The sequence below is a fragment of the Thamnophis elegans genome, chromosome 1 (assembly GCF_009769535.1).
Source record: "Thamnophis elegans isolate rThaEle1 chromosome 1, rThaEle1.pri, whole genome shotgun sequence".
Lineage (NCBI taxonomy): Eukaryota > Metazoa > Chordata > Lepidosauria > Squamata > Colubridae > Thamnophis > Thamnophis elegans.
Genome location: NC_045541.1, coordinates 87,597,926 through 87,624,418, shown reverse-complemented (window position 1 = coordinate 87,624,418; position 26,493 = coordinate 87,597,926). Strand labels below are relative to the sequence as shown.

The 26,493-nt window shown below is 36.8% G+C and overlaps 1 protein-coding gene across 2 annotated transcripts in view; it reads left to right on the top strand.

The window, feature by feature from the left end:
- Window positions 1–5,085, top strand: part of GALNT18 (polypeptide N-acetylgalactosaminyltransferase 18) — a 351,075-nt gene extending 345,990 nt beyond the window's left edge. For both annotated transcript variants that reach the window (XM_032227368.1, XM_032227361.1), the window contains one exon: window positions 4,939–5,085. In XM_032227368.1, coding sequence (XP_032083259.1) covers window positions 4,939–5,085 — 147 coding nt within the window. The remainder of the gene's footprint in view (window positions 1–4,938) is intronic.
- Window positions 5,086–26,493: the final 21,408 nt, after the last annotated feature.

Below are 26,493 nucleotides of genomic sequence, written 5' to 3'. Positions count from 1 at the left end.
ACATTATGGAATTTTAAAGTTGTAAGCCACCCAGAATAACCATGTGTGAATTGGGTTGCCATATACGTTCATTTAACTAATAAATAAAATTGTATCTATAGCAAATTCTTGACTTAAAGGACTAATGGAGGAAGGGAGGTTGAGTAAAGCAGAATGCCTATGGAATCATTGGATTTACACATATTTATAGGGTGCGTTTTATGCACATATTAAATACCAATTTTAAGATGCTGAGAAGTATAGAGTGTATAAACTGTTGCATTCGAAATCTATTAAGCTAAGGCCCATTAAACTTATAGCTTATTGTATTGGTTCTTCAGTATTTTGAGAAGGTTTCTGTTCTTAGCAAACAAGCAAATCTTTTTCACTACAGATCACTTTCTTGCTAGACCATGGTGATAATGATATATTAGGAATGAAAATCTATGCAAGCATTACAAAAGCTTAGAAAAATAACCAGTACTTCAGACCAGTTTAGCCTTTTGATTATATGGCCCAATAAAGAATCATAGAATCACAGGGCTGGAAGGAACCTTAGAAATCTTCCAGTCCAATCCCCTGATCAAGAATTAGGGTTAGCATCCTTATACCATCCTGGACAAATGGTTGTGCAATCTGTTCTTGAAAGTCTCCAGCGTATCTACAACTCCAGAAGACAAGCTATTCAATTGATTGTTCAAACTGTCAGGAAATTCATCTTTAGTTTTTAGTTGGAAGTCCTTCTGACAAGCTTCCACCCATTGCTTCTTAGCTTGCCCTCAGATGTTATGGAAAATAAATCAACCCCCTATTCTCTGTGATAGCCCTTCAGGTTTTGGAAGACAGCTATCATGTCATCCCTAAGTCTTGTCTTAATTAAGCTAAACACACCCAGTTCTCTTCATTGTACAAGTTATCATCTTATCATCTTTATTGCTCTCCTCTGCACTCTTTCTGAGCCCCAGCATCTTTTTTTGTATTGTGGTGACCAGAACTGGACACAGTATTCCAAGGGTAGGCTCACTAGTACACTGTAGAAGGGTACGATCACTTCCTGTGATCTTGATGCTATGCTATCAATCTAGGCATGAACAATCTATTGCATGAACAATCTATCAATGTTAATGCAATATAGGACTGCATTGGCTTTTTTGGCAGCTACAGCACACTGCTGATTCATACTTCAGGGGTGGTCCACCAGGGCTTCTGTTGAGCCAGGGTCTGCCTATTCCAGTGATGGCAAACGTTTTTGTCCTCGCATGCCAAAATTGTGTGTGCGTGCAATAGCACGCCCATGCCCCACACTCACAATGCAATGTGCCCCGCCTGCCTGCACCTGCAACCCCCCCTGCATGGGTGTGTGACCACCTCCTTTGTGCATGCATGTGTGACTCCTCTGCATGGGAGTTTTCACCCTCCCCAGGCTCTGGAGGCTTTTCTTGAGCCTCTGGGAGGGCGAAAACAGCTCCCCCAGGCTCTGGAGGCCCTCTAGAGGTTGGAAACACACCCATTTCTGAACTTCCAGAAGTCCTGTTTTCCACCCCACCCCACATCCGCCCCCCAGGAATGTGCATACAAGTCACGGGTGGACAGCAGACCAGAAAATCATCTGGCCAGCAGGAGGCACGCACTCATGTACAGTGGAGCTGCACTGGGCAACGGCTCACGTGCCTGCACAGAGGACTCCACGTGCCACCTGTGGCACATGTGCCATAGGTTCGTCATCACGGGTCTATCCTATACCTACACATTTGATTTTTCCTGCCTAAATGCAGGACCTTACTTTTGTCACCACTACACTGCACATTGTTGGATAGAGCCCAATGCTCACCCCTGTCAAGATATTTCTAAATCTTGAGTCTATCTTCCATATTTTCCTCTGACTGAGAGCATCTCTTCAGATGTCTGAATATCTCATTGGTAAAAGAAAAATATAATTTTAACTGCTTTTTGTTGTTGCCACCTTTCTTACATTTCTTTACCCACTTCTGCACTTTTCCTGCAGTACAGGCATTCCATGTGTGATGTTTTAATTGCAAGATGTTTGAATGCACATCGGGTACTTCAAATTATTGGTATATTGCAAAGGCATCTGGAAGAACTGAGTTCTACAGAATTCATCTCCAGTTGTTAAATATCTGGTAGAATGGGAGGATGAGGCTAACTTGCAAACTTGCCATCTTTCTTTGATACAGAACCATCTAGAAAATTGTTAAACTAATTGAGGATCTATTTAATATATTTCTATGCTACTCACAATAGGCTTCTTGTGGATATGTGGTGACAACTCCTTAGTTGTATAATAAAGAGATACGATTCTTATAATATCTTGAAATAGTACAGAAGGTTGAATCTGATAATTACAGCTTTTCACTTGATTTCTTGATTGTGGTATAAATTTAACCTAAGTTCTTCAGTAAGGCAAGCTGGAAAAAAAAAAGAATTATTTGAGTCTATACAAGTATCCAGTGAGATAATTTCATAGTTGCTTTCATCACCCACACCCACCAAAATAATCAACCAAAATGCAGTTTGTAATTTATATTTGATAGTACATCTCTTCTTCAGATCTGTGGGTGTGAGATAGCTAGTGCAACAATTTGGGTATGAATATGAGATAGCTATTGAAACAATTTGGTGGTAATAAATATAAAACAGAAAAGTTATGGATAATGCTGCAAACAAAAATATGAAGTTAAGATATTCCACAAGTTGTTTTTTTGACACAGTCAAATATAGAAATATATACTATGCACAATTGCATGCCATCATTTTTTAAAGTATCCAACTAATGCAAATTTATCTTTTTTATCTCCCTTTATCTTTTTATCTATAGAGCAGCTTTTGTCTAATAGTGAATAATACTTCAGACTCAACCTTGAGAATCTGATCTATATTTAATAGAAGGGAGAGGGAGTGTACTTTTCTCTTTTTTTGAAAATATGGGAAAGAACATTATTATTATTAATAATAATCTTAATATATCTAACTTAAAATAATAGCAGAATATTCAGTTTAGCTAACAATTTAGGGTAAGATCAATAACTTACTTTTTCCTGATAAATAACTTACTTTTTCCTTTGTTCCACAAGTCATCCATACTCCCTCTAACTATGATACGAACTCCCACCAACTCTTTTTATATGACATGGCATCATGATGCTTTCTTTGTTTCATTTGTAGCCCATACTAAAAGCAGCTCAAAATTTCTTTAGCTGCTCCAGTTTTAAAATAGTGCTTTCCCTCTTCTCCTGACCTAGTTTTCATGTGCTTCACTGATGATGGGGTTGATGATGTGATCAAAGGCTGGGATTTGGCCCGCTTCTATTGGCCTCTTTAGATTGCTACAAAAATGCCTTTCCCTTTCTATCACTGACCATTTTTCTTGGGCAGGTAAAACTAGGTAGCTGGTGTGGTTGAATCAGATATGTCTTTTTAAAAAACTTGCCCGATCTAACATAATGTCCTTATGTTCAATAACTTAGCAGTCTTTTGAGAGGTAGATCTGTGTGGTACAACTTGATTTCCACTGCTTCGCTCCTCCGTATCCCACATGTGTGACATTTGGAGAAAGAAGACTTGGGAAGTTCTGTCCACTGCTTGGGAGCTTCTCCTTTCCCAAACCCTCCCAGGAACAAGCCCAGAAAAACTGTGATGTAATCCTGCTCCATAGATCATTAGGGGCAGGAAGTAAAAGTGGAACTCTACTTGTATCTTTGTGTTGGTGTTTCAACATAGCAATCCAAATCGAGCACTGATAGAAAGTATGGTATGAAGGGAAAGGAAGAACAGCTTTGCCTTGCATATTGCTTGCACTCTTGTGGGTAGCTTGTGTTGTGGCCCGCCAGCAGCCAGCAAAGCAGATTCAGACAGTGAGGAGGTTGGGGAGAAACATGGGCCAATCCTGGAGTCTGGTGAAGGCTCAGATGAGTGCTCTGCATTGGAGGCAGAGATGGGGCCAGAGCGTCTGATAGTTATCAGCTGCCTTTGGAGTCAGACATCAGTGAGGCAGACGAACAGCTGGAGCCTGCTCCCAGTGTGCACATGAACAAAGTTGCCAAACAGGGAACAGCTAAGGAACAAGGGTTGACTTGAGAAGTCTACAGGTGGATGGTCTCTCCCATGGGGAATAAAAGAGGAACAAAAGGGGAAGGATGTTTGTAGGAGACAATTAGTTCATTCCTGCATTCTTGCCAAATATTGCGCCATCTGAAATATATCAGTCTGGCCACTCTCCAAGCTCTATGAAGGTCGGTAATTGTGAACTATCTTGAAAGACTGTGGGAGAGGAAAGACTTTGCTGGAGAGGAATTCACTGTAAATTAAATAAAAGGGGTTTATCAGGACAAGGATTCAGCTTTGTGTTGCTGGGGAAGCCTAGGTCAGAACAGAACAGCATATTGGTATTAAAATATTGTTTAATCATAGTCTTTCTCATTGAAATGTTGTTTCCATAAAACAGTTTTCCACTAGTGTGTAATGTTTTAAATGAATTATTTTTAGACGTTGGTCTTTTAAAATAAGTACCAGAAAAATTACACATTGCTAACTCAATGCCAGCCACCAATATTGTCTTTTTTAACAATATCCAACATAGACCTATAGCTGTTCTTTGAATAGTGGCAGTTTAGTTCATGTATTTTTAAAAAGTGGCAGTTAAAAATAGTGGCAGTTTAGTTCATGTGTTTTAAAAAAGGCAGAAAGAGAAAAACAATCAGTAAAATGAAAATGAATGACTGGATTCATTGGAAGACTATAAATGAGATGGAGAACATCTAGAGGACTCAAGGTGCCGAGGGTAGAATAGGGTCCATCCAACTTTCAAATGCTCCCCAAATTGCTTACGTAAACAAAAGCTTGGAATCTCTTTGATTAAGTAACTAGAACTATCATGAGTTGAAAACTGATTTTTTAACATCAATATTGACTCTGTATTTTCTCTTTCTCCACTTTTATAAGGGAGGCCCAATCCAGAACAGAAAATCCAAACGTTGCCTGGAATTGCAGGAAAACAACGACAATGAATTTGGATTCCAACTAGTTCTCCAGAAATGTTCTGGCCAGCACTGGTCTATAACGAACATCCTGAAAAGCTTGCCAACATAGATTTTTGAGTGGGAGAGGAGATCTTCTCATTACTCTTCTTGCTACTGTGTAGCGAAAGTTTTGCAATGACACCTGCAGTTTCCCTCCTTTGTTTCATTTTTGTGTGAGTGTGTGAGCGTCCGCTTGAGGGCTGAAAACAGATACTTTTATTTCATAACGGCATTTTCATGTGATTTATAGATTGATTCTGAATGGCAGGTGATGGTAGAATATGTTAAAGTATTTTGCAATTGTACATAGGGGAAAAATGGAAAATATTTATAATTCAGACAATAAAATTTTATTGAATAAAAACACAATAGTCTCTTTCTTTATTTAACCTGGGTAATCCAGCTATCTATCATAAAAACAATCTATGCACTTAATGGATATCCAGTTTGCTTTTGCTTATGCTTTTTCATAAGAGCATTTCAAATGTTATATTTCCTTTAGTCCCTTTTGCTTTAAGTATCTCCTCATTTGTTGTCTCTTCCTTCTAAGTACAGTTTACCAATATTAGTGCATCATTCGGGGAACTTTTAAACCTATACAAAAGCACACAGAGTTCCTATATCAATTCTGTAGATTCATTAAGGGAAAGGGAAGAATCCCTTAGCATTCATAGAGTTTCAGTTAAGTACTGAGCATATAACTTATCTGATTTTTAAAAATGCATTTGACTAATTACATGTAATTTCCTTTTACTTAAAAGTCTTATATTAATTACTAGAGGTTTCATAGCACTCAAGAGACTTACTTTACCCAAAGCATGGATTTGCCTGCTGGTTCTTGGTGTTAGAAGCTGTTTTCCACAGAGAAATAATTATGCTAAGACTGTAACTTGAAATACAAAATGTAGAGTAGGAACATTTTATATCCTCTTCCTGTAGGCAGAGTGGAAAAATATAGTTATACTTCTCTAAATAAATGTAGCAGAACACATTTACTTTATATCAAAGTATGGTACAATTTTACACAAGCCTATTTTGAGGTAAATCCAATCAATTTAATTACCTTTTCTACCTAGGTAAGTGCTAGGATTGCTAATCCATTTTTTAAAATAGTTTTATTCAAAATAAATGATACTGAAACAATTTTCATCAATATTCTTATTCCAATTTTTATTCATTTCTCTCCCTAAATAATTGCATCTTTGTCTTAAAACATTTGCATTTTATAACTGTTCCCAATATTAAGTTTATACATTTGAGAATGATCTTTTCAAGTTAACTGGTTTTTTTTTTAAAAAAAATACAGTAAATGCTTAAATTCTGTTAAAAGTTTGATACCTTGTTTTGATATTTCCTTATGAAAAAATTGCAGTGTTCCTTTGTCTTCTATGTAATAGTTGGCAATTATTTAATTCATTTTTTTCCTGCAACTCCTTTTAAAAGTTTCCCACTGAATACTTGGTTGTGTTAGATCTATCAAAAAGGTAAATAACTTGCTTTAGCATTTCAGTGCTTTGGAATTTTATCACAGAACTAAATAAACATTTCACTATTAGATATGTCTATAATTGATTACTCACTGTAATTCACATTCCACTGGTAGATGATGTCTTACTTTAATCAGATCTGCCCATATAAGTTGCATCGTTTTGTAATTTTGGTGATTGGTTACAGTAGGTGCTATCAAGTTAACACTTAGTGCCCACATAGATAGACCTTCTCCAGGATGATCATAATATGAGGTGAATTTGTGAGTAGCTATTCTAAAAAAACACAATTTGAAACATAAAATACTAGGGGAACCATAATCCCATTTAATATTTCTGTATTTTCAAATAATATTTAACTAGCCTGGTGCAATAGAAACTCCTCTGGATTTGTAAGACCATTAAGTCTCAAGGTGTTTTCCCAATCAGGTTTTTTGTGATGTGGCTTCATATCTTATTAATGGACACATATATAGGTGTTCATTATATGTGCTATCTTTTTTTATACTTAATGTAACTACTTTTATCCCCTGAATTAGTAAAGATTTGATCCACCTCACCCAACATTCTCTTTAATGTAATACTACATCAGAAATGATCATCTCACTTCTCAAACTGGAACTAAATCACCCAATATTATATAGATGTCTGTCTTAACCCTTAAAAATATTTGGTATGTTGGAGGGTACAATAAAGGATAGTAATGTTTCAGATACATTAATGTTGTTATTCTCTAAAGCCTACAGAATGAATGAATGAATGAATGAATGAATGAATGACTTGCTTTCTCTTCATAATGTCTAATCCATTCCTCCCTCACTCTCCCTCCCTCCCACCTTCTCTCATCAACTATTTATTTATTTATTTATTTATTTATTTATTTATTTATTTATTTATTTATTTATTAGACTTATATACCACTTCATAGGGCTTTCAGCCCTCTCTAAGTGGTTTACAAATTTTTTTAGCAAATTGAGTCAGCAACTTGCCCCCACAGTCCGGGTCCTCATTTCACCCACCTCGGAAGGATGGAAGGCTGAGTCGACCTTGAGCCGGTGAGATTTGAACCGCTGAACTGCAGATCACAGTCAGCTAAAGTGGCCTGCAGTACTGCACCCTAACCACTGTGCCACCTCGGCTCATCTATAGCCAGGCTATAGAAAGTGAGGATGCACTAAGAGACATCTAAGAGATTGCCACTAAGAGATTGAACTATGGCCAATAGGTATTAAAGATTCACGCCGAATTCATTTCTTTATTCTTCTTCATAGATCAAGTTGTCTATCTGAAAACAAAATCTTTAATTTTGAGCTGTTTATCCTACTACATCATCAGATGAGCTGGGCTTTCCTGCATCTCTACACTGCTGCCACCTCTCTCATTAATTTCATCTTTTGGTCTTCAGCTCCAAGTGATAGTTCAACTTTAAGAACCATAAACTGTGCAATCAGCTCCTTCTTACTGAAACTGCAAATCTTTTATCTTCTTAATCATTGTGTAGGAAGAGGAATCCATCCATGTTTAATGTCCTGTAATTTTGAAATAAAAGTAAAAGGATATAAATCGTGTTTCATAGGATTTTTTTAATGAAACAATTATTTCTGTCTTTTTAAATTGTAGTGCAGGAAGATTTTTCAAAGTTGCTACCAGCTTAGGGGTATGTGTGTGCTTGTTTACATGTATAAAACCAACAAGAACACATCTGGGCTTCATTAGGTTTAGTCCTCCTTTGTCTTGGCAGATGGTGAGCCCATTTGGTGTTACATTTATCTGACTAAAAATCCAGCGAAATACTTTTAATCCAAATCAAAATCCAAGCCAAAAATAGTTCTTTTAAATCACCCTCTGCAAATTCATACATTTTAAACTCTTAACTTCTGAATATAATTGCCATCATTTTCCCCATTTTATTTTAATGTCCTGGATTTTCATAAGTAAGGCATTATTTCTCACCTTATCCCACTACTTTAGAAGTTGCCATCTCAATTACTCATCCATTTTCGTTAAATTAGTTTCTATAGTTAACTTTCCCCAGGATTAATTGAGCTTTTCTTTCGAACCAGGCTAGGATTTACTCATCTGTTCATTAACTAAGAGAACATAAAGAAGGCATTTCTTATTTCCAGAAGCTGTCTTCCTCAGGTTTTTTTGTTGTTGTTGTTGTTACTATTTGGGAGGGGGCTCACCATTTTTTTTGTTCCCGAAAACCATATGGAATCAAGGCACTTCTTTCTCCTTGAGTTTAAACTATTATGCAAATGGTTTCTTCTTATTTTTTTATATTCAATAAATCTCATTTTACAGTAAATTTTAAAGACTATTTGTAGTCATGGCCAGCAAAAATTACATTAAGTCAGAGCCAGGGTAGAGCTTGGCTTTTAAGCAGCTCTTCTTCTTAGAATCCAGGCCTGCTAGATTAATCGAAGCATCAGTTCTACTCATTAAAATACTTTGCCAACAGTTGTTAAATGAGCCAGGAAATCATGAAGCAATTTTCAATCTCAGAGTTATTATGAAAATTGTGAAGTTTCTATGAAAAATCTTAACTTCTTTTAGGAGGAATTGGAAATAGCCTATATTCTGTGAAAAATGAATCATACCATAATGGATAAAAGATGTATTGGCATTAATTATGCTAGTTTGAAAAATTCTGTGATTAAAGCAGTGTTCTTTAGGAAAATGAAGAAATTTGAACTTCTAAAATTCAGCTAAATTCAAAATTAAATTCCTACTTGTAATATAAAATATTCTAGTATTTCTCCCTACCGAGGGGAGGAACAAGATTTAAAATTGCTGAAAATGTTTACAATGCAAAGGCCACATCAATCAATAGGTTTTCTCAATATTTTTCAATCTGTACAGTTTGTACAACAATGAAAAACATCACAGGATTTTACAGTTTTCTGAAGTTAAAAATACAAAAGTGGGCAACAAAAATCCAAACAATTGAATAACAGCTAAGAATTTTTCACATTTTGGTAGTCCAAGTTATACTGCACTTTTTCTCAGCATATTTATTTATTATGATTTAAATTTCTAGAAGTTCCCATTCACCAATGATGCCGTTAGACTAGTGCAATTTGTTAATAAGGAAAATGAAGGAACTTCTTCTCTGTGAAGAGAAAGAAAAAGAATCAGCACAATGTAACACAAAATATAATTTTTAAAGGCAAAGGAGCTAGATGGAGTAAAACGGTAGTGAACCTATTGAAAAGAGAAATACAACATTGTGAAGTCAGTTGGGGCATCATTTGCAGTGGGTCTCTTTCTTCCTCTAATCCCTAGGCACTATTCTGTGAGTTCTGCCCCCTTAAGGGATCTCTTCTTCTTCCTTCCAAACCAGTGGTGGGATACAATTTTTTTACTACTGATTCTGTGGGTGTGGCATGGCTTGGTGTGCGTGGCTTGGTGGGCATGGTAGGGGAAGGATACTGTAAAATCCCCATTCCTTCCCCACCCCACTAATTGCTATCCAGTTTCATTCTCCTGTTCAGGGCAACAAAAGAAGATCAGCTGGGAGGAAGCAGGGGCGGGGCCAGCCTAATTGCCAGTTCTCTGAACTGCTCAAAATTTCCACTACCAGTTCTCCAGAACCTGTCAGAACTGGCTGAATACCACCTCTGTCCCAAACCCATAGCCAGTCAGCAGGGTCAAGCCATAACCAGATTCTCATAATCTCGAGACCCTTGGAAATGACCTAGACAGCTCTATTTAGATGGCTGAGGACAGAGATTTTTATTGGCATATTAATCCCAAACCAAGAAATAACCTCCCCCAGCATCTTCAATGGGATATGGAAAAGGAAGAGGAAGGGACAGAAGAATAGTGCCTTGTCATCAACCATTCCCCTCCCATCAACACCAACTGGGACCAGCTTTGCAAGGAGAATCACTGAAGAATTATAGCCCCACTATTCTCTTTTCAAGCCAACGCGGTTACATTTTTCTCTGCCATTTGTGTCTTTATTCTGGATAGACCAGTTAAATGTGGTGTGTGATTAAAATCTAGTGTTTGAAATCTGAATTTACTGTGCCTATTTCAATACATGAGCTACCTATGATATAACTTCAAATTACACTGTAAAACATTTGTAGAGTTTTACACAAACTCCAGACTGTAGTAATAATTTCTTGTTCTCTCTCCAAGGCAGCTTAAGGCATCACATACATTACCTTCCACTCCCTGGTTTTGAGCCTTTCTAGTGCTGTTACACAACTATATTTTAATGGTAATATAAGCAGAAATCCTGCAACATGCAGGAACATTAATTACCAGGATTTTCTCCTTAAACTGGAAAAAATAATAGGTGACTGCATTATTAATGAATAGCAGATAAAAGGAATAAGCATTTACTCGCAAGATGTTCAGCTAAATTTTATTTCATATTTTAAGAAAGTTATCTCATAAATAGCTAATTGAAGTAGTAGAAGCAAAATGCTCAAAATTAGGCTAAATCTACAATGTAAAATGAATGTCTTTCTCTCTCTCTTCCTCTCCTCCTCCACAGGAGGCAGATGATCTGTGAAGGAATAAAAAACAGTAGTTTGTTTGAACAGAGTGTATGTCTTGTTATATCATTTAAGCATACCTCCTTTTCCTAGATATACTTACAAAAAATAAAATATGAATCAGGAAATCACAGATATGTTGCAGTTTTAGAATCACACAGACACATTTTCCAGCCTGATATCTGTGAATTTGACAGCTGAGTTTAATTCATAAGAATGGAGCAGGAACATCCATATTACAACTTGACTTAACTGTAGAGGTTTGTGCAATGTAACATATCATAAATATTGTCCAGAAAATACAGAGAAAAGGAAGGAGGCTTTCTACAAACAACCCAGAAATAAACTCAAACAGATCCATTAACAGATCCTGTTGATTGGGAGAGGCGAATAAGCATAGAACTGAATATTGATCAGAATTCTTTTACATCCTTATCTGGAATTTATTGCTCGGATTTTACAACTACTGATAGTTTCAACCACTTGCTATTTCATTGTGCCTAATGAAACAACAATTAGCCTAACTAGCATTAGAAGCCAGAACAACCTGAATGATAATTTGTCAGAATAAGACAACTTGAGTGCTAGTTTAAATAATGGCTTAAATAAATGGATAATGTCTTTATAACTTTGTGGTTTTTGAAAGAAACTTGGTAATAAGAAATGAACATAATGATTGACTGATATGGACCTTACTAATTTGCTTCTGCTTGGAAATATTCTTAGTGCCATAAAGCTTTCCAATTTTGATGGTGCCACCCTAGAGTTGCTGTGTATGATTATGAAGACAACTCAATAGATCCATAAAAGCATTACTTTTCCTCATTGTGAAGTCATCCCCCCTCAAGAATTTAAATTAGCCCCTAAACTAAAAATGTTGCTGATGTTTCAGCTGATTTCTGAAGCCTTGGAAATAACTAAAAGATGCAATCAGACAGCTTCTCATTAAAGAATGAAAAACCTTTTCACTTCATTAAAAAAAATAATTATGCAAGTTATATTTTTAATCAGTTTTTAAATGCATATTAGAAGCCTGAGCAGAGGGTGGCTCCATTGGCACATTAATGCACTATACAATGCTTTAATGTGGGCACTACATAGTTATGACTACAAAATTGAAACAATCCTTGACATTTTCAGAGAACTGTGAAATGCAGGACTTGCAGATGGTACTAGCTCAGAATATCACAATTTTTTCCAGTTTCAAATAGAAACTCTTAAAAGCAGTGGTGAAATATTTTTTTTACTACCAGTTCTGTGGGTGTGGCTTGGTGGGCATGGTAGGGGAAGGATACTGCAAAATCTCCATTCCCACCCCACTCAGGGAAGAGGTGGTATTTGCTGGTTTGCCAAACGACTCAAAATTTCCACTACTGGTTCTCCAGAACCTGTCAGAACCTGCTGAATTTCACCCCTGCTTTAAAGAATAAAAATCAGCTCAATTATAAGTGAACAAGTAGGTAGAATGGTAGGGAGATAATCAAGTTAACTGTGAAATAGTTCTGATTAATCAATTTATTGCTTCTATGCAGCTTTTTTTAGATTAAAACAATGTCATTACAGCACAATCAAATATAAGAAATGAGATGAGATGGAATAGAAACATCTATCTGAATAGGTATCTGTATGTGTACAAAGATATTTGTCTTGTTCTTATTGCTGCATGCTACTTCCATGTACCTTGTTTTAATAAATAGATGCGATGTCGCTTACGTATACTAAATTGTTATCTTCCACAGGTCTTTGAGTCTAATTATAGGAAATATATAATCAGACCCTGGATTTAAAATCTGGATCAAATCAAAATACAGAGGCAATAGAAGAGCATATATGTAGCTAGAGTTGAATTGTGGAGTCCTTGGTGCTCTCTGAGCTCTGAAATTCAGAATCAGATTTATTTAATCAAAGATATTCAAACATCTGAGCAAAATTGAAAAGAAATCATTTTAATATCCGTTCATAGAAAATGGAAAAATCATTTTTGTTGCAAGTGGCAACGTAAGACCAGGTGTCAGGTCTTGGAAGTGAAACATAATTGGATCAGAGTAGTACTGAATGACAGATTACCAGGGAATAACAAGCACTAAGGCCAGGCATACAAGCAGAAAAACTGCTTTGGGAGAAAGTAATTCAAGCCAATTCCATGTCACCAGGAGTCAAAAATAGCTTGAAGGAAGATTTGTCAATTTAATAGTAAACAGGACCTTAGCAGCCTACAGAAATTCCAAAAATATATTAAATGTTGTTGCAAGAGGATTGAACTTTATTTCTATATAAAGGTAACACCTCCTTTAATGTCAATATTTTCTTGAATATACCCCGTCAAGTTAGGCAAGAATCATCCACCTCCCCCCCCTCAACAAAAACTGAGAAGTTTCATGAATTTCTTTTCAGTTCATTTGTTTTCTGTTTCTTGGAATTGTGGTTAACAAAAAAAGTTACAATCCTAAAAAAAACCTATAGTCTAATATAGGAATTGGCACTGTAGCTCCAGACAGATGCACAACAAGTACTTCCCCATTCCTGCAATGTCTCACAAGTGTACATCTTTGTGCAGCCTTTTGCTTACCCCAAATGCCATCGTGCATAAGTGCACACCGGTACAGGAAAGAATGTTTGAACTCTGAAAATTTAGTAAGACTAGAAATGTTTATGGGAGCCTCCCCTGTCTGTTTCCATACCCAAGTCATTAAAAACTGCAAACAAAAAGAATATTCAAACATAACACACACAAAAAAAATACTAGGCATCTAATAACTGCTTTGACAGAATGAGCAGACAGAAAAGATTGATAGCTGTTTTTCAAGCAATTTACAGCAAGATTCCTGTTCTGCTTCTTAGGAAGAGTTCAGTCTGGCTTACCATCAATAACTACTGCCAGCATGGGTGACTGAAATGGCTCAGCTTCTTAAAAGCTATGTTTCCAAGTATTAAACCCCTGCCTGAAGTCTCTCTTGAGATGTAAGATCTCACAGCTTGGTTCCTCTGGAGATGTCTTTGGCCTTCACACATCACAAGGAGGTTTGCTCTGCAGGTTTGGGAATCAATTTGCCTCAAAGTAGATGCTCAGTAGGGGCAGATCCTTTCCATTTTCTGATAAGTGGATAGAAGGTTATTTGTAAGCCATGGGTGAAGGTAAAGCACAACATAAAACCATTGAATTGACCTCTTCCATGGCATTCCCAAAAAAACCCAAGGCAACAGCCAACTTTTCCTTTTCAAAGCTTCCATCTTTCCAAAGATCAGGGATGTAAGACACTCCTACACTTCTCAGGATTACAACACCAGTGTGCAAAGAAAAAAATGTGGACTAGACCATATGTCCTTGTCTAAGAGAACTGACACTATTGTTGAAAAATTGGTGTTTTTGTCTCTCTGTGTGTGTATGTATGTGTGACTGTGTCTGTGTCTGTGTGCATGCACATGTGCATCTTTGCAATTCCCTGCAATTTTTCTTGGCAAGTGCTTTTCAAAAGTGGTTACCTCCTTTCCCACACTAAGAAAGAGTGGATGACCCAAAATCATCCAATCTATAAAAGACACAGCTATATAAGTCTTCAAATGTAGTTATCTGAGTTTATCAAGAAGACTCCGAAAACTCAAGTTTCCCAAATGTGTATACCTATGGATTTAAGATTTATATGTACTCTCTGAGCTTGCTTGTTTCCTTGAAGAGATTTCATTACTCAAGTTAGGTAACATCAGAGGTGGTATTCAGCAAGTTCTGACAGGTTCTGGAGAACCGGTAGCGGAAAGTTTGAGTAGTTCCGAGAACGGTAAATACCACTTCTGACTGGTCCCGCCCCCATCTATTCTCTACTTCCCGAATCCAACCTGATCTGGAGGGAATTGAGATTTTGCAGTATTCTTCCCCCTGCCACGCCCTCCAAGCCACACCCAAGGAACCGGTAGTAAAAAAAATTGAATCCCACCACTAGGTAACATCAACAGTGTTACCTAGTTTAGGTATTGAAACCTCTACAAGAAAGCAAGAAAGCTCAGAGAGCATGGGTGAGCACCAAGGACCCTTCATATCTATCCTGGGCTACAAATACTCTCTTTTATTAAAGATTTTGTTTTAAAAATATGCCCTGCAACAGTTATAATTCCAACGGTGTTTTGGATTTGAGTAAACGGGATACAATTTGTGGGACATCTAGAAATTTCTGAAGGGATTGATATTTCTAAATTTAATTGACTTTCTTCTTCAAAAGGCAACTGGGCTTACTTTCTTTTTTCCTTGAAGATGTTTCACTTCTCATCAAATAAGTTCAACTGAAGAAGATTTTTGGATAAGAAGTAAAATATCTTCAAGGGGGAAAAAAAGCCCAGTTGCCTTTTGAAAAAGCACCTTTGGGATAAGAGCTTGATGCCGGATGACTTGGAGAGGTAGCTCAACAGCAGGTGTTTGTGTATTTTCATATGTATATGAAATGTATATATGAAAACATATTTAATTTTCCAGTCTAGGAATTTCGCTGTCAATAGAGTCACAAGGTTTCATACTAGGATTAACCAGGTATACCTGGTCAACATTTCAAGATCAGTCAGGGACCATCATTAATATAGGAGTAATAACAATTACATATATTAATAATAATTGCATATGTACACATAATTGCAAGCTCAAATAAATGGTGAAACCTACAAGACATGACTTACCTTCTACAACAGAAATCAATATAATGAGATCAGTTGTGATAAAGCTACCAATAACTATCCAAGCTAAACAAGATATTGAGATGACTTTGCTGATATCATCCTCATAATTTTCATTAGCAACAATAATATGCAATGTAACAAACAACAGAAAACTTGGCAACAAGATACTGACTGAAAGAGGGAAAGAAAGATCATGAAATTATTTTATATCAGTATTTTTCCAATACACAAATAAAAAAAACCCCAAGGAATAAGCAGAAAATTACAGAACAATTTTTAACAATTGTTTGACACAGCAAGCCAAAACATTTATCAGACAGTAGGAACCACTCACTATAATAGTTTGCCAAGTGGGAATTGGCAGAGTTAAATGGAGAAAAAATTACAATAAAAGAAATCTCACCCCAGCCTCATAATGTAAATTTCAGCATGGTCCCTTATTGATTGCTAGGAACGCTCTGAGCCAGAGACAGCTGTCAGTCATGGAAATCCAGCTACTATCTGTTCCATTGTTTCCTCTCTTTCCACACTTTACTGATTGTTCAAAAAGCGGCCTTTGGAAGAACTGCTGTCATTGTAATATTACAAAGCTCTGAAAGATCGGAAAATAAAATATGTGTTTGTGGCAGCCGAAATCTGGACATAAACTAGCTGTGGATGATATGTCTAAATCATTTTGCTTTGGCTCTGAAATTCATCAGAATCTGAATAAATTCCCTAACTTAATATAAGTAATCCACAGGCCAAGAGATTAAAAGCTGTTTTTTTAAATGATTCAGGGTAGGATATCTAGTGTGATTTGTTTTACTTTGTCTGAAAATAGCTGGAATGTACCTTGAAATTGATTAACTGGAATGCTAATTAGTTATTTAGTTATCATTGACTTGAGCATTATTCTTGATGAGTCTGTAGATGAATGATCACCATCCTGATCGGTCTCAAGCAACAATCCATTGGTCTTCCAAGGACATTCCAGTAATCTCTTGGATTGCATCTCTCCTATTCTTTATCTAGCTGGAATAGAGCTACTTATATATGGCTGCAACCCACAAAACAAAATCCTGGGTTTTCCTGGCAGAAAAGGCATGGTCACATGAGTGCACCATTCTTCTCACAGAGAAGAAAACCAACTCTTCCTTCATTGCTTTCCTATAATTAACTATGAATGTCAGGGCTTTCCTTGTTTCTCAATTTATTCTTTCAATTTATACTACATCTTCCTCACCCAGGGAACACTAAAGGTCGCTAACAGTATAAAATAAAATATAAACAATTTAAAGCTGTCCAAAACAATGGAAGTTATTAGTAATATTACAGTGGAAATTATAAATCTCATCTTCTTCCCCCAAAATGAGGTCTAGAAACAACTCTCAGAGATGGTCTTGGTGATCAGTTGTTCTAATTAAAGTTTGCAGGTTATAAGACTTCAGGCAGGAAATCCTGCAATAATTTTTGACCTTTGTGACATGGTGAGCAAAACATGGGGTTGAAAAATCTACCTTCAGGCAGTTCTGTCTCCTTGAAGCTGCCTAGAGCAAGGCAGAAGCACCTGTCTTTGTCAATAAACTATATGCCGCCATGTTCCCCTTTCCAAACTGTACTAAAGTGAAATAGCCTTCAGAATATCACCACCATTACATTACCATTATCATTACATAGTTACATTTTTGTTTGCAGAACTATTACTTCATTAATGGCTGGCAGTACATTCATTATGCATTCAAGTACAGGCAGTCCTCAACTTATGACCATATGGAGCCCAACATTTATGTTGTTAAGTGAGAAATTTGTTAAGTGAGTCTTGCCACATTTTATGACTTTTCTTGCCACATTTGTTAAGTGAATCACTGCAATTGTTAAATTAGTAAGACGGATGTTAAGTGAATCTGGTTTCCCCATTGACTTGGCTTCTCAAGAAGGTTGTGGAAGGGGATCACATGACCCCAGGGCACTGCCAGAGTCCTAAATGTGAATCAGTTGTCAAGCATCCAAATGTAAATCATGTACTCATAGGAATGCTGCAATGGTTATAAGTGTGAAAAATGGTCATCAGTAACTTTTTAAGTGCTGTTGTAATTTCAAATGGTCACTAAATGTTGTAGGTTGAGGACTACCTGTATATGCTGCACATGATCATGGAAAGGATATTAATAGGGACAGGCCTTATGCCCCATTATAAGATGGTTCCACGTCTGAAAACTAAAGAAAGATAAAATAATGAAATGTATTTGAATATAAGTAGCTCAGGTTGGTAGCTGGGTTGTTGGTCTGAGCTCCAAGCTTGACAATTTGATTGCAAACATTTCATCACCATTCGAGGAGACATCATCAGTATGCTTTGAATTGTGCTCGACTGACAGAGCACTGGTCTTTAAATACCCTTTCATGTGATGCAAATTAGTGTGGATGTTGTTTGTTTGGCTACTTCTGAGTCATGGATTGACTTCAGACTGTTTGATTGGCTGGCTGTTATTACTGAGGCATGGTCTTTGGTTTTAAGTACTGTCTGTGTGATGTAAACTAGTATTGTTTGTTTGGATACTGCTGAATCATGTTCTGTTCTGGTCTGTTTGAATGGCTGGTGGTTGTTACTAAGACATGGTCTGATTTCTTGTGAGCTGGTGGATTGTGATTTTTGTCACAGCCCATCAGCTCACCAAAAAAAAAAAAAGAATCAAGCCATTAGCTTTAAAGTACTGTTGGAAGAAATGTCCTTCTGGGTTCAGCTCCAAGTGGGGAAAAAGACACTAGAAACACGGAGGCTACTTGGAAAGATGGTTTAATGATGGACAGGACCACATGGCTTGAGCTCCTGAACAGAAAAGGGGGATCACATGCTTCCAGATGTTGGGTGAAGAAGAAAAGAGAAAAAAGAAGGGGCTTGCTGGGTTTTTAATACTCTTTTCGACCCCACCTCTCTGTTTCCTGTTCCTGTGTAAGAAATGTATTCTGAGTGGTTATCAAACTCCCATGGGACCTTGCAGGGGCAACTCTGTAGGCTGTCTTGAGTCCAAGTTTCTCCATTTCTGATCCAGGGAAATATAATATTCTGCCTTTTCAACATTTCCCAGGATATTTCATTTTTTTAGGAGAGGGATGGGTGCTAACTTCCTACAGTACTTAAAACCAAAGACCATGCCTCAGTAATGACAGTCAGCCAATCAAACAGTCCAAAGTCAGACCATGACTCAGAAGTAGCCGAACAAACAACATCCAGACTAATTTGCATCACATAAAACAATATTTAAAGACTAGTGCTCTGACAGATAAGCACACTTCAAAGTGCACTGATGATGTCTCCTCAAATGGTGACAAAATGTTTGCAACCAAATTGCCAAACTTGGAGCTCAGACAAACATCTCAAAGATAATAATGGGAGCCCATATTAACCTTCTTTATGTCAACATCATGTCACTTCCTTTTCTCGAGGCCATGAAATGATTATCCTTAGCTATTGATATGACAATATGCAGCTGTTATCCTTGTTTGCCTTTACATATTGCATCCTAACAGGCATCAAGTCTTTAACTCAAATGCAGCACTTTGAGTTGTGTTGGCATTTAAACCCAAGCAGAAATCCCTTAGGCACAATATGTGCTAGAAATTCTAGATAACAGAGCAATCTCATTCAATACTGATTTACAGAGCATCTTCCTCACCCATCAATGTTCAGGAAAAAATAATAATCTTAAAACCATAAAAACCACTGCTGTCACGCAATAGTATTCTCAACAGCAACAGCAATATAAGCCTTTGCAATAACTAAAGGAGTGCAAAGATTTTAATGAAACCCCAAAGCAATGCAAAACAGAATTAGGTCATAAACTATAAACAGAAAAATAAAGAGCAGAAACCTAAGAACATTAATCCTGGGTATTAAAATTCATTCTTCAAGAGACTTTTTAAACTGTCAGAGGGCCAATTTAAATATTATGGATGCCAAATGGAGATCATTTAAAGCCTATCTTGGTGGGATTGCTTGGCCCTGAGCCCACAAATTTTAAAAGCTTTTTGGGGATGCTGGTCAAATGACGGGAAGGATGGGACCTATTTGCATAAACTGTAGGTTTCAAACCTATCCCTGTGTAAAATCACTTTATAACCTTCCATAAGGGCCAGCTAATCCTTCAGTGGTCCTTGCAGAATAGATATTAATATTTGGAATAATCACTAATATCCCACGTGCATGTAAAATAGTAGACTCTATTTTCTGAAAGAAGCAGAACTTCAAGAAAAAAATTTCAACTTTGCATCTGCTCTAGCTCAATAAGGACATCAACACTGTTGACAAGGAAGTTACAGGAAATCACCAGGGCCCAAAACATCAAAGGTGGAGTTTCTCAGAAAGCTTCTTTCCTTGTGTTTGTATTGCTTTGTAATATCCAAAAATGGTTTGCCAATCTGATATTGCTACTACTGCAATCCCCAACATTTCTAGGGCCCCCAAATAGAGTAAGCTGACAATCCATACATAAGAAAGATTTGTTTTTTTCTCTCAACTATATACAATTAATTCAGAGAAAATTAGCCCAGTGCACACTGTTGGAAAGCTAACTCGCCACCCCCAAAAAAGGCGGAGATATGTGAAAGAAATATGGGCTGCCATTCACTTGGAAGTATGTCCAAAGCTCAGTGTTCATTGTTCTTGACTTAAAATCCCAAAATCTATATAATCCCTGGAATCAAGTGGGTATGCACATAGAAATTAATGACATAAAATCTGACATTAATTCTATATTCTACAAATACCATCCTTTTACCTCTCTGTACCATATTCATCTTTTTTTAAAAAAAATCCATGTATACTTTGTATGATACCTCTTATAATTCTCTACAGATAAACATAAGAGCAGTCCTTCTCTGTTGCGGTGTTGACAATAACAGGATTACAAAAGTGTTCATCTTGGCCCTCCTAACTGGTAAATAAGCTAATACCTAAATTATTTTACAACAGATGTATTATAATCAGAAGTGGTATTCAGCCAGTTCTGACAGGTTCTGGAGAATCGGTAGTGAAAATTTTGAGTAGTTCAGAGAACCGGCAAATAGGCTGGCCCCGCTGCCTCCCAGCTGATCTTGTTTTGTTGCCTTGAACAGGAGAACGGAGCTGGAAAGCAGGTTAGTGGGGTGGGGAGGGAATGGGGCTTTTGCAGTATCCTTCCCCTGCCATGCCCACCAAGCCACGCCCTCAGAACTGGCAGTAAAAAAATTTGAATCCCACCACAGACTATAATACTGTCATAGGCATCAGCAATCCTCAGAATAGTTACAAGACCACTGGCCCATGTGTTATTACATGTTAACATGAGAATACAAAGATCATGTGTTTGTGAGAGGCTTTTGAAAAATAAATTGGGGTTTACGGGATACAAAATAGAGTAGTTTTCCTGTTTTAAGTGTTTGGGCTTTGTATTGAAAATACTCGGAGGAACAACACACCTCACACTATCCAGGTTACTGTAAATTCCTGAAGGACTTCAGCAGGAATTCTTTCTTTTTCTCTAAAACTAAAGGTAAAGGTTCCCCTTGCACATATGTACTAGTTGTTCCCGACTCTAGGGAGCAGTGCTCATCTCCATTTCAAATCCGAACAGCCAGCGCTGTCCAAAGATGTCACCGTGGTCATGTGGCCGGCATGACTAAATGCCAAAGGTGCACAGAGCACTGACCTTCCCACCAAGGTAGTCCCTATTTTTCTACTTGCATTTTTTACCTGCTTTCAAACTGCTAAGTTGGCAGAAGCTGGTACAATTAATGGGAGATCACTCGTTACATGGCACTAGGGATTCAAATCGCTGAACTTCTGACCTTTCTGATCGACAAGCTTAGTGTATTAGCCACTGAGCCACCATGTCCCCTTTTTCTCTAGAGGTGCTCAATACATACCAGATTTATTAAAACTTCACAATGGTAAGATATTGGCACATCTAAATTCAGGCATCAGTTATAGTAAATTAGAGAAAGAGGCCAAACCAGCTTGCTAAGAAAATTATTCCTAGGGGTGAAATATGTGGCAATATTGTCATACATCTGGAGTCATGGCTCATAAAATTCCGGAACAAGGATGTGGTTATGAGTGTCCTACTGACTAAAATGTCACTTTTAATCTCAAGACTTGACACATCTTCTTCCCACAGATAACTATTACTCTTCCTGAAAACATCACATAGAAATTAAATTACATAGTTGGGATTTTTGCTGAATGACTTTCCAGTGTTAAGACAAAAGTACTGAATTGCATTAAATTATGTTTTACTTTATTACAAATTTTACCAAAAAACTCATAATGAATTAATGTTTAATTTTTAGGTTATTTCCTAGATGGAAAGAAACATTCCACACACAGCTTCTTTAGGCAGATAAAGATCCTAAAATATCTTTTGCTGTCTCTCAGTTTGCAAATAGAGCTGCAGAACCTGATAGTGGAGTAGATCATTGGCCTTTTTAGAAGATATATTATATTGTATTTTTGTGTTCTTTTGCATGACCTGCAATAAAATTTGTAATGATAATACATTTTATGCTACTCAACCCTCAATGACTGTAGGCATCTCACAACAATCGGAAAAATAAATTACAATAAAACCACTAAACAATAAAAGGTTAAACACACAGGATGGCAAATAAAATGAAACAAGGAGTCTCCCTTTCACAAAGGCCTTAATGAAGAGCCATGTTTAAAAAATCTGGGTCAGATTGAGGGCCATTTGAATCTTGGAAGAGGTGATGGTGATGGTGGTGACATTGATGATTATGATATTAAATATTCACAACAGTTTTAAATTTGTACTAAAATCAAGATCAGGGCTGTCAAACTCCCAGCCCATGTGCCTGATGTGTCATGTGCTGGCCACACCCCCACCCAGTTTAGCGAAGGGGGAGGAAGTCCCAATATGTCATGTTATGCCACCATGACGATGTGAGTTTGACACCCCTAATCAAGTTCATCCATAAAATCTACCAAAGCATTAGCTTTCGGCAGTTGCATTGAACACTGGGAACTAATGGAAGGCAATAGGCAATACCTTCAACTTTTATTGAAGAGAATGCTGCAAAAATACTTTTGCAGGTATATTTCACTTGAGTTTACCTCAGGTGTTGTTTCTCTTTCCATTTAATATAAATGAAACCTGAATCCCCAAACATTCTACATGTTAGATTATTTCCTTCAGTTATTCCATTCTTGCCTTATTTAGATACCTCAGACTTTTTCTCTTAAGATATCACTGCAATACCTAGAGGCAAAATCCAGAGAAGATTTACAGATACCTAAACTTTTTATATGAATCTTTATTTCTCGTGTTTCTTTTTCCATAGCTTTTACCTGAGGAATATGAATACTTTCTAAATTATACCAGTTCAGACTCTGTGTGACTTTTTCTGGAAGTTTCTCCAGCACAAACATCTATTGAGACTGTTTTAAATTTTTACAACCTCCCCCCTCAAAAAAAGCAATATCCCCTCATTAACATTATTGTTTCAAAGACATTATTACCTCAGCATTCAAGGCCTCAGCTTTCTTCACTGTGAAAACAACTAACAAGTTTCTTATTTATATTAATGCACAAAAAAAGGTAATTCTTACATGAGCAGCACTTTTTTCTTAAAGAAAAAAGCAAATTTATACAGAAAACAGCATGGTGTACTTGTTTCAAATTTACATGCACTTTAGTTCTTAAATATTTATGGTTAGGGTTCATAGTAACAGAAAGGAAAAAAAATATTACATTCAAATTCATTAGCTTTCCTTTTATCACCATGATGCCATAAAGCAAAATTACTTGTTTCCTTCTCAAGTGAATAGCTTCTGAATAATCAGCTACTAGGTGGCAGCAATCGAAGGCAAAGAGTTATCCCATTACAAAACTAATTCATATTATATTTAAATAATAGTTTGCATTAATTTCAGGAAGACTTATTGGAGAAAAGTTGTTTAAAAGCAAACAGTTTGTTAGAAGTTATTTCCATTCAGTTTCTTTTTTTTTCAAAATTGTACATGAAAGAAATCTGAAGGACAAGCTACAAGTTCATATGAAGAAGTGGGAGGTATCAGTTTTGAGTGCAAAGAATATGCTATGGACCAGAAGTGGGTTGCTCCTAGTTTGGCATGGATCAGCTGAACCAATAGTAGCGGTGGCAGGAGGCTCCGCCCACCCACCCGGATGCTTCAGCATGGAATTCTTGTTTTCAAACCAGTAAAAGTTAGTATTGAGCTCCACTTGTCCCCCCAATGTCTACAGGAAATCAAAGCCCAAGTAGCTGTATGCTAGTTCATTAATATTGTAGTTACTCAGTGTTTGGAGAGAATAATTGAAAGCACTAAGTTCATTGATTTGAGTCATTGCCTAAGTTCCATGTGCCAAGATGTTGTCCAAATCTAATAAAATCTTATTTTACTAGCTTGAGATCAGCCACCCTCGGGAAAGCTTCACTGGATAATAGCCATCTCTAACACAGATGTGTCAGACTATGAATCAGAACGTTTCTTTTGTTTCTCCTCCCACTCAAGGCTGCCTATATTACCTATTTTTTAATTATACATTCATAATATTGCCATTATATTTTATGCTAAATTGCAAATTGCACAATCCATTAAATATATTTTACCATAGACATTTTTTCCCCTTCTGTTCAATTGTGTCCAATTCTTGAAGATTGCCTGGACAAATCCCTCAAATTTTCTTGGCAAGATTTTTCAGAGGTAGTTTGCCATTATTTCAGTGGTTAAAGATGCCGAACTTGTCAGCTGGAAAGTTGACAGCCCTGACTTGAGATCTAAGCTCCACGCAATGTGTGAGCATCCATTCCTTGCCCCAGCAACTGCCCACCTAGCAGTTCAAAAGCATGCAAATGCAGGTAGTTTAATAGCTACCACTTCAGTGGGATGGTAACAGTGTGCTGTGCACCCTTGGTATATAGCCATGCTGGCCATATGACCATGGAAAATGTCTTCAGACAATGCTGGCTCCCTCAGCCAAGAAACGAAGATGACACCATGTTCTAGAGTCAGACATGATTGGATAGGGAAAGCTTTATCTTTACATTTTTAGAGCTGAGAGAAAGTGATTAGCCTAAGGCTTTATGTCTAAGGCAGGACTATAACTCACAGTTTCCCAATTTCTGCCTCAGCACCAACTTGGCTCTCATCCTAGGCATTACCACTAGACAAGGACAATGCTTGAAAGAAAGACAAGAGAATTTCAGAAGGAGGAAAAGGAGTGTGAGGTAGAACAGCATCCATAACAATTTCTACTCTGGCTCAATCAATAGCTTCCACCCATTATGTAAACTCTTAACCAATTATTTTTGAGGAAACTTCTCCCTCAAAATTAGAAACAGATTGCCTATTTCAGCTCTCAAGTAATGATATAGTGGCCTAATCTAGATCAAACTCTGATATTGGTACATTAACTGTTACTCCTGGTTCCTTGTTTAGTAGGATTCACTCCTGAAATTATAGCAAAGGGTTTTTTAAAGTTCCATGCCCATATAAAGGAAAGTGAAGATTAAATAAAGGCTGGATAAGAAGGGTTATGGAAAAGCAATGGTCCCCAGCCAGATGGGATCTCTGAGACCTTCATTACAACAGAGATGGCAATCATTTTTTCCATCAAACATAAACCCCATGATAATATTTTCAGCTACTGTCCATCACTTCATAATTTCACATATAGGTACACTCCACCCCAAAAAGAACCTTTATAAAAAAAAGTAATTTTTGAAGAATGGCCCAAATTCCATGAGATCACCAATTCTATTATTTAGCTCAGTTACATGATATCTTCTGCTTTTGAGACAATGATCCCACTAGAACATCACTGTGTATCTGAAACTACCTTTCAGATTGTATGTTTAACTATAACAAATTGTACAGATACATAAACCTCCACAAATTTTGGATGGGAATAGAAATGCAAATAGCTTTTTAGACACAGCCACATTGTATCAGAAGAGAAGGATTTGTCATATCTGCTATCCATTCAAGAGGCTAATGATTTTTATTGCTTTCCTGATAATGCAATGCTTTCAGTACATATTGTTTGCTGAACTTCTACATTGTTTATATGTCATCCCAATCTTTGCAGCAGGTTATAGTAAATGAAAACTAAGAACATGCAATTATACTAAAATGAATCAATCCAAATAAAATATATAATATACTTAAATTCTGAAAACCCAGCCAAAGTGGTTGGTTTTAAATTCCATCTTAAATATAAACAAGGAGAAATCCATGCTTACTTCATGGTGAAACTCTTCAATCAGCCTGGAATAGAAATAGAAAATGGAGCAATGGGAGAGATATAGAGCCAGAGAATTTGAAAAGATTCACCCATTTTTAAGAACCACTGTATACTGTGACATGCAAATATGCTGTGCTGTTGCCTGAAGATATGAATGATTTTGCAGAAAATGTTTGCAGTGAGAATTATGGATCTGAAAACCAGAATCCAAGGTGGTCATATTTGATAGGGAATATGGAATGAATTACTTCAAGTAGAATGTTTACTAAAGATGGCATGGGAAAAAATTAAGACATGCCAACACTGGTAAAAAAAAAAAACAGTGGGTGGTAAGTAGTTTGTTTAGAGGAAAGATGTTCATGAAATAAGTGAAAATGGCTATGTTAAGAATGTGCTTCTGCCCACTTGTTATATGGAAATGAAAACTAGTTGTGTCAGGAGAAATATAAATGTTGAATGTAGTAAAAATGGAATACTTAAGAAGCATTTGTAGTGAAATAAAAAGAAGTAGAAGAACAAATGAATAGAGAATGAACATGACTGAATAGAAAACTACGTTAAAGTGGGCTGAGATGTATAA